Source organism: Poromitra crassiceps (genome assembly GCF_964638095.1).
Source record: "Poromitra crassiceps genome assembly, chromosome: 19".
Lineage (NCBI taxonomy): Eukaryota > Metazoa > Chordata > Actinopteri > Beryciformes > Melamphaidae > Poromitra > Poromitra crassiceps.
The window spans coordinates 28,334,350-28,348,930 of NC_139646.1; the positions used below are offsets into that span (position 1 = coordinate 28,334,350).

At 46.0% G+C, this 14,581-nt stretch overlaps 1 protein-coding gene across 1 annotated transcript; it reads right to left on the bottom strand.

The window, feature by feature from the left end:
• Positions 1-5,042: 5,042 nt before the first annotated feature.
• Positions 5,043-12,013, bottom strand: LOC310794018 (eukaryotic translation initiation factor 4 gamma 1-like; the record flags this gene model as incomplete). Its single annotated transcript, XM_083655886.1, has 9 exons — positions 5,043-5,066; positions 7,019-7,114; positions 7,598-7,759; positions 8,112-8,336; positions 9,183-9,287; positions 9,886-10,119; positions 10,385-10,531; positions 10,713-11,120; positions 11,888-12,013. 9 exons carry the CDS (start codon positions 12,011-12,013, stop codon positions 5,043-5,045), a joined length of 1,527 nt encoding a protein of 508 aa, XP_083512012.1.
• Between the last annotated feature and the right edge of the window lie 2,568 nt (positions 12,014-14,581).

Consider the following 14,581-nt stretch of genomic DNA (forward strand, 5'->3'; position numbering starts at 1 on the left):
ACATCATGAAACACTCCATGTTAAATAACGCGCTTTGTCTCCAAAATGAAACTGCTGCATCACAACTCTGTTTCAAACAGTGATATGCAGTAGAGTTCAGTGATGCTGCAGTTATATTCAGCAATATTCGACTCTGGCCAGCAGATAAAGCTGTTTTCTCACAATTCTCAACATCTGAATCCACATCATTTTAATCTAGCAGCATTCAGCAGGTCAAGAGAAGAGAGGAGAGTGGAGAGAAGAGAAGATCAGAGAAGAGTAGAGCGAAGAGCATTAGGTCGCAGATGATGCTGTTAATAAATATGAACTTTCAGCGTGTGGCTCAGCAAACTGTTAAAAACATGGCTGCTATGCTGCATTGAAACCAATGAGAATCAGAAGGCAGAGCTGTAAAAATACAGACTGACTTCCTCCAATCAGAAGGCAGAGCTGTAAAGACAGTCTGACCTCCAATCAGAAGGCAGAGCTATAAAGACAGTCTGACTTCCTCCAATCAGAAGGCAGAGCTGTAAAGACACAGACTGACTTTTCTCATTGTGGAAAATAAACCTTTTCTCAAAGTGTTGTCATTTGTTAGTTAACATTTATTGGTGTAGAACTCGCCATCTTTGGCTGCTCCAAGTCCTCTCTGAACTTCCCTGCGGCTGTGCAACAGTCTCTTATGCAGGGGACAACTGTTGCCAAAAAACTCATTCTGCAGGAATGGAAATCCCCCTCTTCACCTTCTTTTCAACTGTGGTTGACGGACATGACCTCTGTCATACGGATGGAGAAACGTAGGTTCCCGAGGACCAACTCACTCTATTTGGGATCTGTTTCTAGCCTACCTTGATGAGGTTAGGGGCAATGGGTGATTGCATGGCTGGTTTCTCATAGACCCCTTGCGTGTGTTCCCACGCACAATGTCCCTTACAAGCACATAAGCACCTTGTGGAGCTGGTGGCACCATGTTGCAATATTGAGCATCGATAATATGTATGTGTATTATTTATTTATTTTTCCCTGTGACTGAGCTTGTTTGTTTTGTGTATCGTTAAAAACAAATTGACAATAAAACATTTATTGGTGCAAGCTATTTTTTTAGAAAAAAAAATCAACTCAAATTATGCTTTGAAAAAGTGATGGGGACAAAATCGGCCATTTCAAAAAGCGATGGGTCCATGTCCCTAGAGAGCCCAGCATAAATGACACCAATGACACCCCCTCAATGTCTGCACCATGATCCTAATCCAGTCACTGAATCCCTGTCTCATATTCTAAATGGTTGCTATGTGTATATGGGAATGTAGATTGCAAGGCATGACAGGATTGTGGATTTGATAGCTACGGACATAATACCATTATGTTCCATCTTCTGCTAAATTCTACACACACTCTTGTGTTTCAACTACCATGTGTTTCAAGTACCATGTTCAAATGTCACAGCTATGTTATTGATGAGGATAGTAATAACAGTAATAAGAATGCATTTTATTTGCACACTAACAAAACACAATATTAAAATACATACATATACATTACATACATATACATTAGACCAGACCTGGGCAAAAGGCGGCCCGCGCTTTTTTTTTTACAGTGCACCTGAATGCAACATGCAAGGTACCTGCTGAATAAGTGTCCAAATGTTCATGTCATTCTGGCCAATACTCCACTTCTGTTATAACATTTCAGTCTGGTATGGAATATCTTTCAATAATCTTTATGACTAAAAGGCTAAAAGTAATCTCATGTGTAAGAAATGACTGTTCTACATTGAAGTAAAAATGGAAATAATTAACTTGTTGGTTTTGGATTTATTTAGCTTCAAGAGTGCATTTTTGTTCGTGTGACCCTCAACACAGGCTTTGATCATCCCGGGCCACTTACTGATACTTATGCTTAAATTAACACACTCATATTCTGGTTTATTTAAAGAAAAACATTTTGGCTTGTGGACATGCTAATTGGCTGGTAACTTTAAAATATAGCAGCCATATTGGCAGGTGGTCAAAAAAGTTAATGACATAGGAGTGAGTGAGAAAAGGATAAAATATTGGTGTTTAAGACTGAATAATGACATCACAACTGTTCATTTAAAATGAGTTATTCCTCTAAAACTGACTTCAAATGCCCCCAAAAAATTTGCGCCGGCGGCGTTCGGCCCCCAACGCTCAGCAAAATCTGGCACTCTGGTAGCGAGGACATTTTTTTGTGGTCCTCTCTATCATCAAAGTTCCTGGGTTACGGCATGACATTTGTTCGGCCCCCAGCAACAATCTGGGTTTCTCATGTGGCCCCCCATGAAAAATAATTGCCCACCCCTGCATTAGACAAACATATACATTAGACACACATATACATTAGACAAACATATACCGGTACATTAGACACACATATACATTAGACACACATATACCGGTACATTAGACACACATATACATTAGACACACATATACATTAGACACACATATACCGGTACATTAGACACACATATACATTAGACACACATATACATTAGACACACATATACCGGTACATTAGACACACATATACATTAGACACACATATACATTAGGGGTGGGGGAAAAAATGGATAAACAATAGTGGAAGGACGTATGCTCCTCTGCATGACGTCCCTTAGTCTCTTCACCATGAGGGGAGTTGGCGGGGAACGGGACACCACTGGGCTGATGAAGAGCTGATGAAGAGGGGGGAAATGGAATTCAAATTAATCACCTCATTTTCATTTTAGGACTTCAGTTGACAGATTGAGAAAAAATGTCTGAATAATGCAGGCAGCAAGTAGCATAAAGCCTAATGTTTCGAGGTCTGTTAGGGTAAAGACTCGGGAACAAATTGAATACAAAAACTAACGTTTCGACGCGAGCAGCGTCTTCTTCAGAGTCAAACAGTGAAGACTGGGATATGGGACATGGGAGGGATCAGAAACTATTCTATTGGCTTGCCTTAGACTGACTTACACTGACATCAACACTCCACCAGAAGGTTTGATACAACTCTGCGTTTGCAGTTACCATTTCTCTGAAGAGCATCTATATACAAAATGGAGTATGTGTGGGCTGTTTCAAGTTCTGTGTTCGGCTGAGAGCTACAGTATGCCGTTTTACGTGCGATCGGGGCTGAAACCTTCAGGGTGTGTAAAGAGCACCCGTGCGGGTGACCTGACGGAGCCAGATTTTATAATTAGGGCAGATTAATTGCCCTAATGCTGAATGCCCGAAGGCTGATGCTATAGTTCAGTGATGATGTCATCAGTGATGATGGAGCCGGACTTTCTTAGGCGGCGTGCACACCAAACGTGTGTGAACACTTTGGAAATCATGTCGAGAGTGCTTCCATCGCACACAAAACACAGCGCATAGAGCGTTTTTGTGTGTGCTTTGTTTTGATTTCCCCTGCAGTCGCGTGCAGTACAGTTCAGTACGCAACGATCACACGGACGGGAGCCAGCTGGTTTCGTCTGTTTGATGTTGTTGACTGTAAACATGAATGCCAGATTAATGCCAATTCTGGCTGCAGCAGCGGAGGTTGAAGATCCCCCTGGGAGGAGAAGAGGTATGAGGAGGAGTGACATTGATCGCTGATGTCATCAGTGACAATGTTATGTTGGTCTGAGGCTATATAAGATGTGGGTCTCAGGCTATATATAAGAAAAAAATCATAACAGATAGAGAATCATGTTCTTCCAGTGACCTCCAGTCACCAGGTCAAAGCCAGTACCGATTAAGCAAAAGCATACCTCAGTGTCCGCCTTGACGTCCACGTTGACTGGTGGCACATGTCGCAGGCTGTAGATGTCGCGGGTGCTCCTCTGCATGACGTCCCTTAGTCTCTTGACCATGAGGGGAGTTGGCGGGGAACGGGACACCACTGGGCTGATGAAGAGCTGATGAAGAGGGGGGAAATGGAATTCAAATTAATCACCTCATTTTCATTTTAGGACTTCAGTTGACAGATTGAGAAAAAATGTCTGAATAATGCAGGCAGCAAGTAGCATAAAGCCTAATGTTTCGAGGTCTGTTAGGGTAAAGACTCGGGAACAAATTGAATACAAAAACTAACGTTTCGACGCGAGCAGCGTCTTCTTCAGAGTCAAACAGTGAAGACTGGGATATGGGACATGGGAGGGATCAGAAACTATTCTATTGGCTTGCCTTAGACTGACTTACACTGACATCAACACTCCACCAGAAGGTTTGATACAACTCTGCGTTTGCAGTTACCATTTCTCTGAAGAGCATCTATATACAAAATGGAGTATGTGTGGGCTCTGTTTCAAGTTCTGTGTTCGGCTGAGAGCTACAGTATGCCATTTTACGTGCGATCGGGGCTGAAACCTTCAGGGTGTGTAAAGAGCACCCGTGCGGGTGACCTGACGGAGCCAGATTTTATAATTAGGGCAGATTAATTGCCCTAATGCTGAATGCCCGAAGGCTGATGCTATAGTTCAGTGATGATGTCATCGGTGATGATGGAGCCGGACTTTCTTAGGCGGCGTGCACACCAAACGTGTGTGAACACTTTGGAAATCATGTCGAGAGTGCTTCCATCGCACACAAAACACAGCGCATAGAGCGTTTTTGTGTGTGCTTTGTTTTGATTTCCCCTGCAGTCGCGTGCAGTACAGTTCAGTACGCAACGATCACACGGACGGGAGCCAGCTGGTTTCGTCTGTTTGATGTTGTTGACTGTAAACATGAATGCCAGATTAATGCCAATTCTGGCTGCAGCAGCGGAGGTTGAAGATCCCCCTGGGAGGAGAAGAGGTACGAGGAGGAGTGACATTGATCGCTGATGTCATCAGTGACAATGTTATGTTGGTCTGAGGCTATATAAGATGTGGGTCTCAGGCTATATATAAGAAAAAAATCATAACAGATAGAGAACCATGTTCTTCCAGTGACCTCCAGTCACCAGGTCAAAGCCAGTACCGATTAAGCAAAAGCATACCTCAGTGTCCGCCTTGACGTCCACGTTGACTGGTCGCAGGCTGTAGATGTCGCGGGTGCGCCTCTGGTAGGTGGCGAACCTGCGACACATCAACCTCCGAGCTGCCCAGATTTCTGAAACAGGAGAGGGAGAGAAACGTGTGTGAGTTCAGTTTGCCTGTTTGTCTGTGGTGCAAAACGACAGAAAGACAAAAACTGACGACGACGAAGAAACAAAGCCTATCCACCTTATTTTTGAATGCCCCACTGTAAAAAAGAATCGTGGGTACAAGGTCCGGTTTAACGTGACTCATTGTTGCCGCTTGCCATTTCCTTTGTTATACTCTGGCTGCAGACCCGAATTATAAACCGGAAGCTGGAGTCCGTTATAAAAGTTATAAATATAGTCACGTTATAAACAACTAACCAACGCTGGAGGTCCGTATGGAAACTCGAAATGTGTGTTACTCGAAATGGTTAAAAGTTAAATCAATTTGGTGGCGTTTTACTGCCATGTAACATAGCTAGCTAGCCGCTAAATTAGCCACAGTTAGTAGCCGACTACCCACAATGCATTACGTTATCCCAGCACCCGAACGACACGGCTGTAGAGCAGAATGGCTCTGCTGTAAAAGGGTAAAATCCTCATAGACGTTTTTTTTTTCGGGGGCTGGGGGGTTATCTAAATTGGTTACACCGGAAATAGAACCCATAGTTAACGTAAGGCAAAATGGCCGCCAAAAATAAGGTGGATAGAGGGTATGCACGTGATGTCACAGAGGCAGAAGTCACTGTGGGGTCACGCCCACTGAGTCACAGCAAGACTGAGCTTGAATGCAGTAATCAGCCTAGATAACTGACACCTGCTGCTCAGGGAGGAATTTGACACTCATTTTGACACTCGTTCCCGAATGAGGGGGCGTGTTCCAGTGGGTGTGCATACCCTCTATTAAATTTGGTCTTTTTCTTGGTGGGGGGGGGGGGGGGGGGGCTTTCCCTTTTAAAAATCCTCACTCAAGACCAAGAGATTGCAAAGTGAGTCTGCAAAGTAATCAATCAGCCTTAGATGAATGGAATAGCAATAGTACCACAAAACTCCATGACTGATTCATTCATTGCTCACATTTGGATGTGTCTTGGAAAGCATGTTATAAAATAAGCGTATTGTTATTTATGAGACAGATCCACTGACCTTGCAGAGTAGATTCTTCAGCGGCGGGGGTGGCTGTGGGGGGAGGGGATGGCTCCTCCCTCTCCTTTTCTGCTGTGGGAGGGGCGGGGGATGGCTCCTCCCTCTCCTTTTCTGCTGTGGGAGGGGCGGGGGATGACTCCTCCCTCTCCTTTTCTGCTGTGGGAGGGGCAGGGGATGGCTCCTCCCTCTCCTTTTCTGCTGTGAGAGGGGCGGGGGATGGCTCCTCCCTCTCCTTTTCTGCTGTGGGAGGGGCGGGGGATGGCTCCTCCCTCTCCTTTTCTGCTGTGGGAGGGGCGGGGGATGGCTCCTCCCTCTCCTTTTCTGCTGTGGGAGGGGCGGGGGATGGCTCCTCCCTCTCCTTTTCTGCTGTGGGAGGGGCGGGGGATGGCTCCTCCCTCTCCTTTTCTGCTGTGGGAGGGGCGGGGGATAGCTCCTCCCTCTCCTTTTCTGCTGTGGGAGGGGCGGGGGATGGCTCCTCCCTCTCCTTTTCTGCTGTGGGAGGGGCGGGGGATGGCTCCTCCCTCTCCTTTTCTGCTGTGGGAGGGGTGGGGGATGGCTCCTCCCTCTCCTTTTCTGCTGTGGGAGGGGCGGGGGATGGCTCCTCCCTCTCCTTTTCTGCTGTGGGAGGGGCGGGGGATGGCTCCTCCCTCTCCTTTTCTGCTGTGGGAGGGGCGGGGGATGGCTCCTCCCTCTCCTTTTCTGCTGTGAGAGGGGCGGGGGATGGCTCCTCCCTCTCCTTTTCTGCTGTGAGAGGGGTGGGGGATGGCTCCTCCCTCTCCTTTTCTGCTGTGGGAGGGGCGGGGGATGGCTCCTCCCTCTCCTTTTCTGCTGTGGGAGGGGCGGGGGATGGCTCCTCCCTCTCCTTTTCTGCTGTGGGAGGGGCGGGGGAGGGCACCGTCTCCGGGGCAGCGGCAACTGTCTCTGTGGGAGGAGGTGTCTCCGCCTTGACGTCCAGAGTGACAGGCACGGGGGCCTGGGCGACGGGCGTTGCCTGAAGGAGACAAGATTTGTATCTCTTGAGGGGCATACTTGTACATTTGATTTGTGAAGATATTATTATGTCGTGAAAATGTAAATGCATGACAATTGCAGTCACAAGACTGATTGACATTGTTAGTCCCCCTGCCAGAAGCTACAGGCCTTGTGTCCTGATAGGGAAAAAGTAACATGGTGCAAATATACAGGATTCAAATAACATCTTATCTCTAAAGACAAGTGCAGCAAGAGAAAGAGAGCTAGCTAATACACAAGTATACTATCAGAATAACTATACTCTTAAAAAAGTTTAAGATCTACATATAGAGATTTAAGCAACAAATACGAAAAGAAAGAAATGTACAGTATACTACCCACATTGCCAATACAGTAGAACCATTCTAGTTCTTTACCCCTAACTATGTGTACAGGTTTAAACAGGTCTTCATTCATAAAAGGGCATATGTCTCGTGTCTGAATGGCTGTAACGTGTCTTTACCTTGTCTAATACGACTTCCCGGATGGCTGGCAGACCCTGAGGCTTGTTCAGGCTGGCAGGGATGAACTGGAAGGCCAGCAGGAACTCCCTGTTATATACAGCCTGGATGGGCGCTGCTGCCTGGGTGATGGGCACGGGGGCTGCCTGGGCGACGGGCGTTGCCTGAAGGAGACAAGATTTGAATTAATCCTGTGGTACATACATAAGTATGTCGTGACTTTACTTTCTGAGGCACACATAACTATTAATTAATCCTGTAGTACATACATAAGTATGTCGTCACTTTACTTCTTGAGGCACATAACTATTAATTAATACATAATGATATAGTCACTTTAATTTGTGAGGCACAACACTATTAACTCATACATGTGGTTCTTGGCATATAGAGGCTACAAGCCATACATCCAGTGTTTGAGGTCTGTGGGATAGATGCACAGTGAATACAATGTCAGAGAATGGGTTTGAGCTGGTCTGGTTCGGGGCTAGCGAGTAAGTGAGTCCATCCCCCTACCTGGGTGATCTTGCTGAGGCAGCTGGTGTCAAAGGGTCGGCTCTCGGTGGAGATGGGCACCATGTTCCAGCCCTTCCGGCCACCAGGGCCTCCGGCTGACTCCTTCTTGGAGAGGAGAACATGCCGGACCTTCATCTGCTCCCTGTGCTCGTCCAGCTCGGCGTCTTTGTGGATCTGGTCGATGGTCTTGGGGCCCGCCTCACCTCGCCTGGGCACCCAGTTGCACTGGGGTTGGAGAGAGATGGTGAGTACAGGGTAGGTATTCATGAGAGCTTGGCAGTACTCGCTTACCTAAAACAAGTCTGAAATGCTACTTTCCCCGATCCTGACGCTTTTCCTCAAGTCTTTCTTTCACTTGCATCTAATGTGTTGTTGTTGTTTCAATACACTTTCTTTGAAGGCTGTAAATTGAGTACTGTAATGTTATTTGGGTTTTAAATGACAGTAACTTGTAGCTTCACCTTAGAATGCATTAGGACGTTTTTTTTTAATTAGAAGAATGAAAAATGCATATTGTGAATCATGAAAATATCTCAAAATAGTCTGGTCTGGCTTAATGTTCCAAATAATTATTGTCAGGTTCTAGAGCTGACCTAAACTGCCTATAGTATGCCATGATTTATGAGAAAATATTGTTTTGTGAAAAGTTGTAATAAAAGGGCAACATCGGCTAATAACCCCCACTATGGTGTGGTGAGTATGAGGGCGACCAGAGAGATTCCAATTACCAACAAGCGTTGGTAAACAGGAGAGTGTTTGGTGAGTGACAAAGTGTGAAATGGATTCATAGTATTCTCACATGCATTTGTTACAAATAAGGTGCATTGCCCTCGACACTAATGGCTGTGGTCAATTGACTACGGCCATTTTAATACAACCACATGTCCTTTAACTGCAAACAACTGTTGCTGGCCAGCCAACATCGCTGTGAGGAGACGCAATGAAGCAGCACAAGAGACCAAGACACCCCAATTCATTCTTATGTCACTAGACCTCACTGGTAAGTTAGCAAAAACATGGACTTCTTTTCAGAAGACTGGTAGAGTAAGCTAGGGTTGAACTCAAGCCTACCCGTCGAATGTCCACCACGTCCTGCAGCATGAAGCGGATCCTGGAGGAGATTTTCCTCTCCTTGATGATCCTCTCCATCTGGTTGAAGTACTGGTCCATCTGAGCCTAAAGACAAACCAAGACGCTTTGGTGAGCGTACGTTTCATTGTGTTCAATTTGCAAGCCCAAACAATGTAAACTAGTCCTGCACGATATGAGGAAAATCTGCGATGTGCGATAACATTGTTCAATATACCGATTACGATATGACTTGCGATAAATAAACAAATATTAAAGTATGCATATTAGCTATACATTTCCTATGTCTTTCTGCTTTAATAATGTTAACAAAGACCCCAAACATAGCCTATGCCCACTGAATAAAGAAATGAAATACACACTGACTCTAGCTGAAACTACACACAGCGTGTTTGGGCTTTGGCAGAGGGGCGGAGCGCACTGTTGCAAGGGGACGGTGTACGCTGAATTTACAACACAAGACAAAATGATCAGATGCTGAGTGGGAATGCATGACGCATGTAAATAAAAGCACTTTTGTTATTCATTGCGTTTCAGGCAGTCTTTGCGATGTGTTTATTGCGATGACGATGAAAATACGATTAATTGTGCAGCCCTAATGTAAACCATACTGAACGTGCCCATTCCACCACTAGACCTAACTATTTGTCAAGATCTCCTCTACAGTATGTGTGTGTTGTTGTACCTTGGCCGTCTCCAAGTCCAGGTCCTTGCCGATGGTGGACAGCAGTTTGCAGAGGCACTCCAGGGACTCCTCGTCATGGTCCTTGAGCAGCTTTCCGATGCAGGAGTGCATGATTCCCTCGGTCAACTTTTTGAGTTTGAACAGCTCAGCGATGAGCTTGATGTTGCCGAGGGAACGCCTCCTCGCCTTCTCCTTAGACTCCTCCAGCTCCTCTCTGAGCTGCTTGGTCTCGTCCTGCAGAGACAGAGAGGTCAGAGGTCAGGGAAGGGAGAGGGACAGGGTTTAAGGTTGGCTTACATTACATTTCTGGTGAATTTATCCCCACAGATATTTAACACTAAACATCAGGAAATTGAACCAAATTGGATCTTGATGTAATGGCGCAAATTCTTCCTCCCAACACACGGTCACCTTCAAATCCCTCCCACCACACTTCAAGGTTTGACCATCAACTCGACTCGACCCTCCCCCTTCAATATATTCTGAGGCAAGCGCATACCCCTGAGGCAGCATCCAGCTCTTTCTGCTTCTTCTCAAAGATCTCCTCGTCATCTTCGTTCTTCTCAAACACCTTCCTGCAGCGTTTGAGTAGCAGGTGGCGGAAATTCACAGTGACTCCCGGCTCATCTGTGGTGGGAACTTTTAGCTGAGGAGAGCAGAGTAAAGGGACAGTTAGGGTACACAGTTGGTTAACTTGGTTGAGGACGTATAAGGGAGAAGGGGTGGCTCTCAGTTCCTTCATCTCATCACTTAATAAGTCAGTGGCTCAGAGACGTGGCACAAATTAAAGACTGGCGCATGGCAGGTAGAAGCATGCATATACATACCGTCATAAGGCAGCTGCACATGTTTGCATAGACCACTGAGAAGTTTGGCTCGGAGATGGCCTTCTCAAAGATGAGGTCTATGACTCCTTTCAACTTCTCCTCTGTGTCAATGGCCAGCTCTTGGACCTGCTTCATCAGCTGTTGAAACATCTGCGGGGTCAGCTTGTTGAGGATGCTGCGCAGACGCTTGAACAGGTCCTGGGTCTTGGCAAGCTCGCTCTCCTCTGGCTCCTCTGCTCCGCGAGTGCGGGCTGGCTTTTTGGCCGAGGGCTTCCAAGCCTTCTCGGCCTTGTTTAGCTGCACGTTGTCGTTAAGCGACATAATGGTGATGATCTTCCTCGGTTGAGGCTCTTCCCTCTGGTCCTGTTGGAAACGGCGTGGCCCGCCGACACCGATCATGCCTAGAGGCTAGAAGGAGGGATGGGAGGAAGGGGTGAGACGATGAGACATTTCAGCCAAAAACATTTAAAGGAACACTCTGCCCATTTTCAACCAGCTTTGTATCATTAGAACATCAGTAGTATATCAGAAAACTGTAAACTGTTTTGAAGTCTGTCATTTAATTTGACAGTTGAGTGTTAAAGTGTGGACCAGTGACATCACTGGTCACTACACTAACAAATTAATAACTCATTAACTCAAATCAACTCTCAAACTGTAAACGGTTTTGAAGTCATTCATCTAGTTTGACAGTTATTGAGAGTTGATTTGAGTTAATGAGTTACTAATTTGAGTTAGTGTGGACCAGTGATGTCACTGTGGTTTAGCAAAATGTAAATGCATGACAATTGCAGTCACAAGACTGATTGACATTGTTAGCCCCCCTGCCAGAAGCTACAGGCCTTGTGTCCTGATAGGGAAAAGTAACATGGTGCAAATATACAGGATTCAAATAACATCTTATCTCTAAAGACAAGTGCAGCAAGAGAAAGAGAGCTAGCTAATACACAAGTATACTATCAGAATAACTATACTCTTAAAAAAGTTTAAGATCTACATATAGAGATTTAAGCAACAAATATGAAAAGAAAGAAATGTACAGTATACTACCCACATTGCCAATACAGTAGAACCATTCTAGTTCTTTACCCCTAACTATGTGTACAGGTTTAAACAGGTCTTCATTCATAAAAGGGCATATGTCTCGTGTCTGAATGGCTGTAACGTGTCTTTACCTTGTCTAATACGACTCCCCAGATGGCTGGCAGACCCTGAGGCTTGCTCAGGCTGGCAGGGATGAACTGGAAGCCCAGCAGGAACTCCCTGTCATAAAGCACTGCTGCTCCTTGGGTGACTGGCATGTGTACCTGAAGGAGACAACATTTGTAGTCTTGAGGGGCATACTTGTACATTTAAGAGCAGAAATTAATTTAGGCTCACCTGCCAAAGACTGGCACACTAGAGTTTACCGGCTAGGAATAAAAGGTGTGGTCTAGCTAGAAAACCACGTAGGAGCACATGTGAAACTTGTAATGTAGCGATAGATGTCTACAATTGTTATCAAGCTGCTGAAGTTGCATTCCTTTGCTCTGAAAGAAATGAATAAAAATGTGATTCTTATTCCTTCCTCTGAAGGCAGGTGTTGACGTATCATGAGGGCAGTGTAGGAAATTTAAAAAATATTTTGGGGGCAACTTTTGCCCCCACCGTCTAAAAACTCGGGGCATTTACAACATTTTGGGGGCATTAAAAAAAAAAAAAAATTAGTGCATAAAGTTGCTAAAGCGTAGTGTAAACAGAGATGTTTGTGTGAGTGTGTTCTTCATCGTTGTCTTCTGGCAACCAGCTTGCAGGTGCTGAGTGTGTGTTAGAGATGGAAATGAAATGAATTGGATGAAAATGAAATTATCAAAATATTGGGGCAATTTTAGCTGGATAGCTGGATGTCGATGGTGGTAATTAACACATGAATTACGGTATTAATTAATGCTAGGTGTTGATGAGGAATTAATCCATGATGATGTAACAGGTTAATATGGTCCCGCTTATGAATTTCACCAAAACACCCCATTTTCCTCTGGGAATCTCCTACTTGTGTGCTCTAGAGTTTAGTGTTTCCAAACGCACCCACCGCAGCAACGTCATTATGTGCGCATGCACGCAGCTCCGGTCACAGTCTCCTGGAAGCGATATTTTTTTTCGGATGATGGCGATGGCTATGCGAAGGCATAACCCGCCCCTCTCTGCCTCTGATTGGCCTAGCGTCAAACTTCTATCCAAACACATTCGCTTGGCTATCCTGCATTACATCTCTTTCTACAGTCTGTGGTCAGACAGTCAGACAGACAGCAGTTACGCTTGCTAGCCTGCATGAAAGACGCCAGTGTGTTTATGTTTTTAATATAGCCATCTATGGTTTATAACGCTGCCTGCCGCTACTCTTGGCAGTGCACGTATGTAGACTATAGACAGATAATTGATCAAGGCTGATATAAAACAGGGTTATTTACAGGGAACTAATTCAGATCATTGTAACACAAGAATGACATCTGCGCAAAGATCGGCGCGGCCTGGGGTCCTTCAGGCTAGAGCGAGGTGCTCGACGCAGGTAAATGACGTGCAGCGCACAGGCCCTCTTGAGGCGTCCTTGAGGCATCCTCTCAGCCTCTGGATTGCCTTTGCCACGGGAGGGTCTGGTGAGACGAAGGAGGAGCACGGCCGGGAGTAACCCACAGAGCCTAGATCCTCCATGCACCGAAGGGCCAATACTGCGGCATAGCACTAGCTCTATTGCAGCGGATTGGGCGTTCTCGCTTACCCCTCCCGCGGGCAACGTTGCAGACAGAGTACCGTAAATTCCGGACTATAAGACGCACCGGTGTATAAGCCGCGGGACCAAAATTGACTATTTTTTTCTTCTATAAGCCGCACCGGTCTATAAGCCGCGGGTGTTTTGATGTTTAATTACCATATGAAAGGGTTCGTGCACAGAGAGGAATGTCGGGAAAGCGATGGCTGTTTGGGGAAGCTCCCATTTAGGGGCACTTTACACGAGGACGGTTTCCTATGGAAACGGGGAATTATTTTATCGTTTGTGCCTCCCGTTAAGACGGCGACGGCAAATTCGCGCTTAGGAAACGACACATTTTGAAACCACCCTCCAGAGTGGAATTCTTGGTGACGCTTCCCGCTGAGCGCTCCATGTAATCGCTTGAAGACGGCACATTTCAGGAACTCTGACGTGCCTGCACACGCGACACACGCGATTACGTCATAGCCGTGCGCGAGTTACAGAACAACAACATCAGTCCGGAAACAACACGAAGAGAAGCAGACATGGATCTTATGGTTGTGCTCTCGTTGATGTTGCGGGTGCAGATCCAGATAATACTGGCAGCTCTACGCCTTATCGAAGAGTATTCTGAGGAGGTACACGGAATGGATTATATGCGTAGTATGCAAATACTGTACGACGCTCCACCACTACGTCAGCGGAGGGTAACCGAAAGACGCTTTTGGACAAACCCCGGTAGGTCAAGCAGTTGGTGGGACAACTTTGTGAATGGCGTGGCCCTCGAGGAAGCATGGAAACAGAGCTTCCGAATGTCCAGAGCCGCTCTTGTTGCCCTGAGCGAGGAACTGCGCCCTTACATCGAGGGTGTAACTACTAATATGAGAGCGCCGGTTCCAGTCATGAAAAAGGTAGCTTGCACATTGTACTATTTAAATGATGAGGGAAGACTAAGCAAAGCTGCTAATTCCTTTGGCTTGTCACGACCGACTGTTTCAGTCATAGTTAGGGAAACGTGCAAAGCAATAACTAAGTACCTGGGCCCAAAATACATCAAGCTGCCTTATACTGTGCCTGAGGCTGAGGAGCTAGTTGCTGGATTTCAACGTGAGCATGGAATGCCACAATGCTTGGGAGC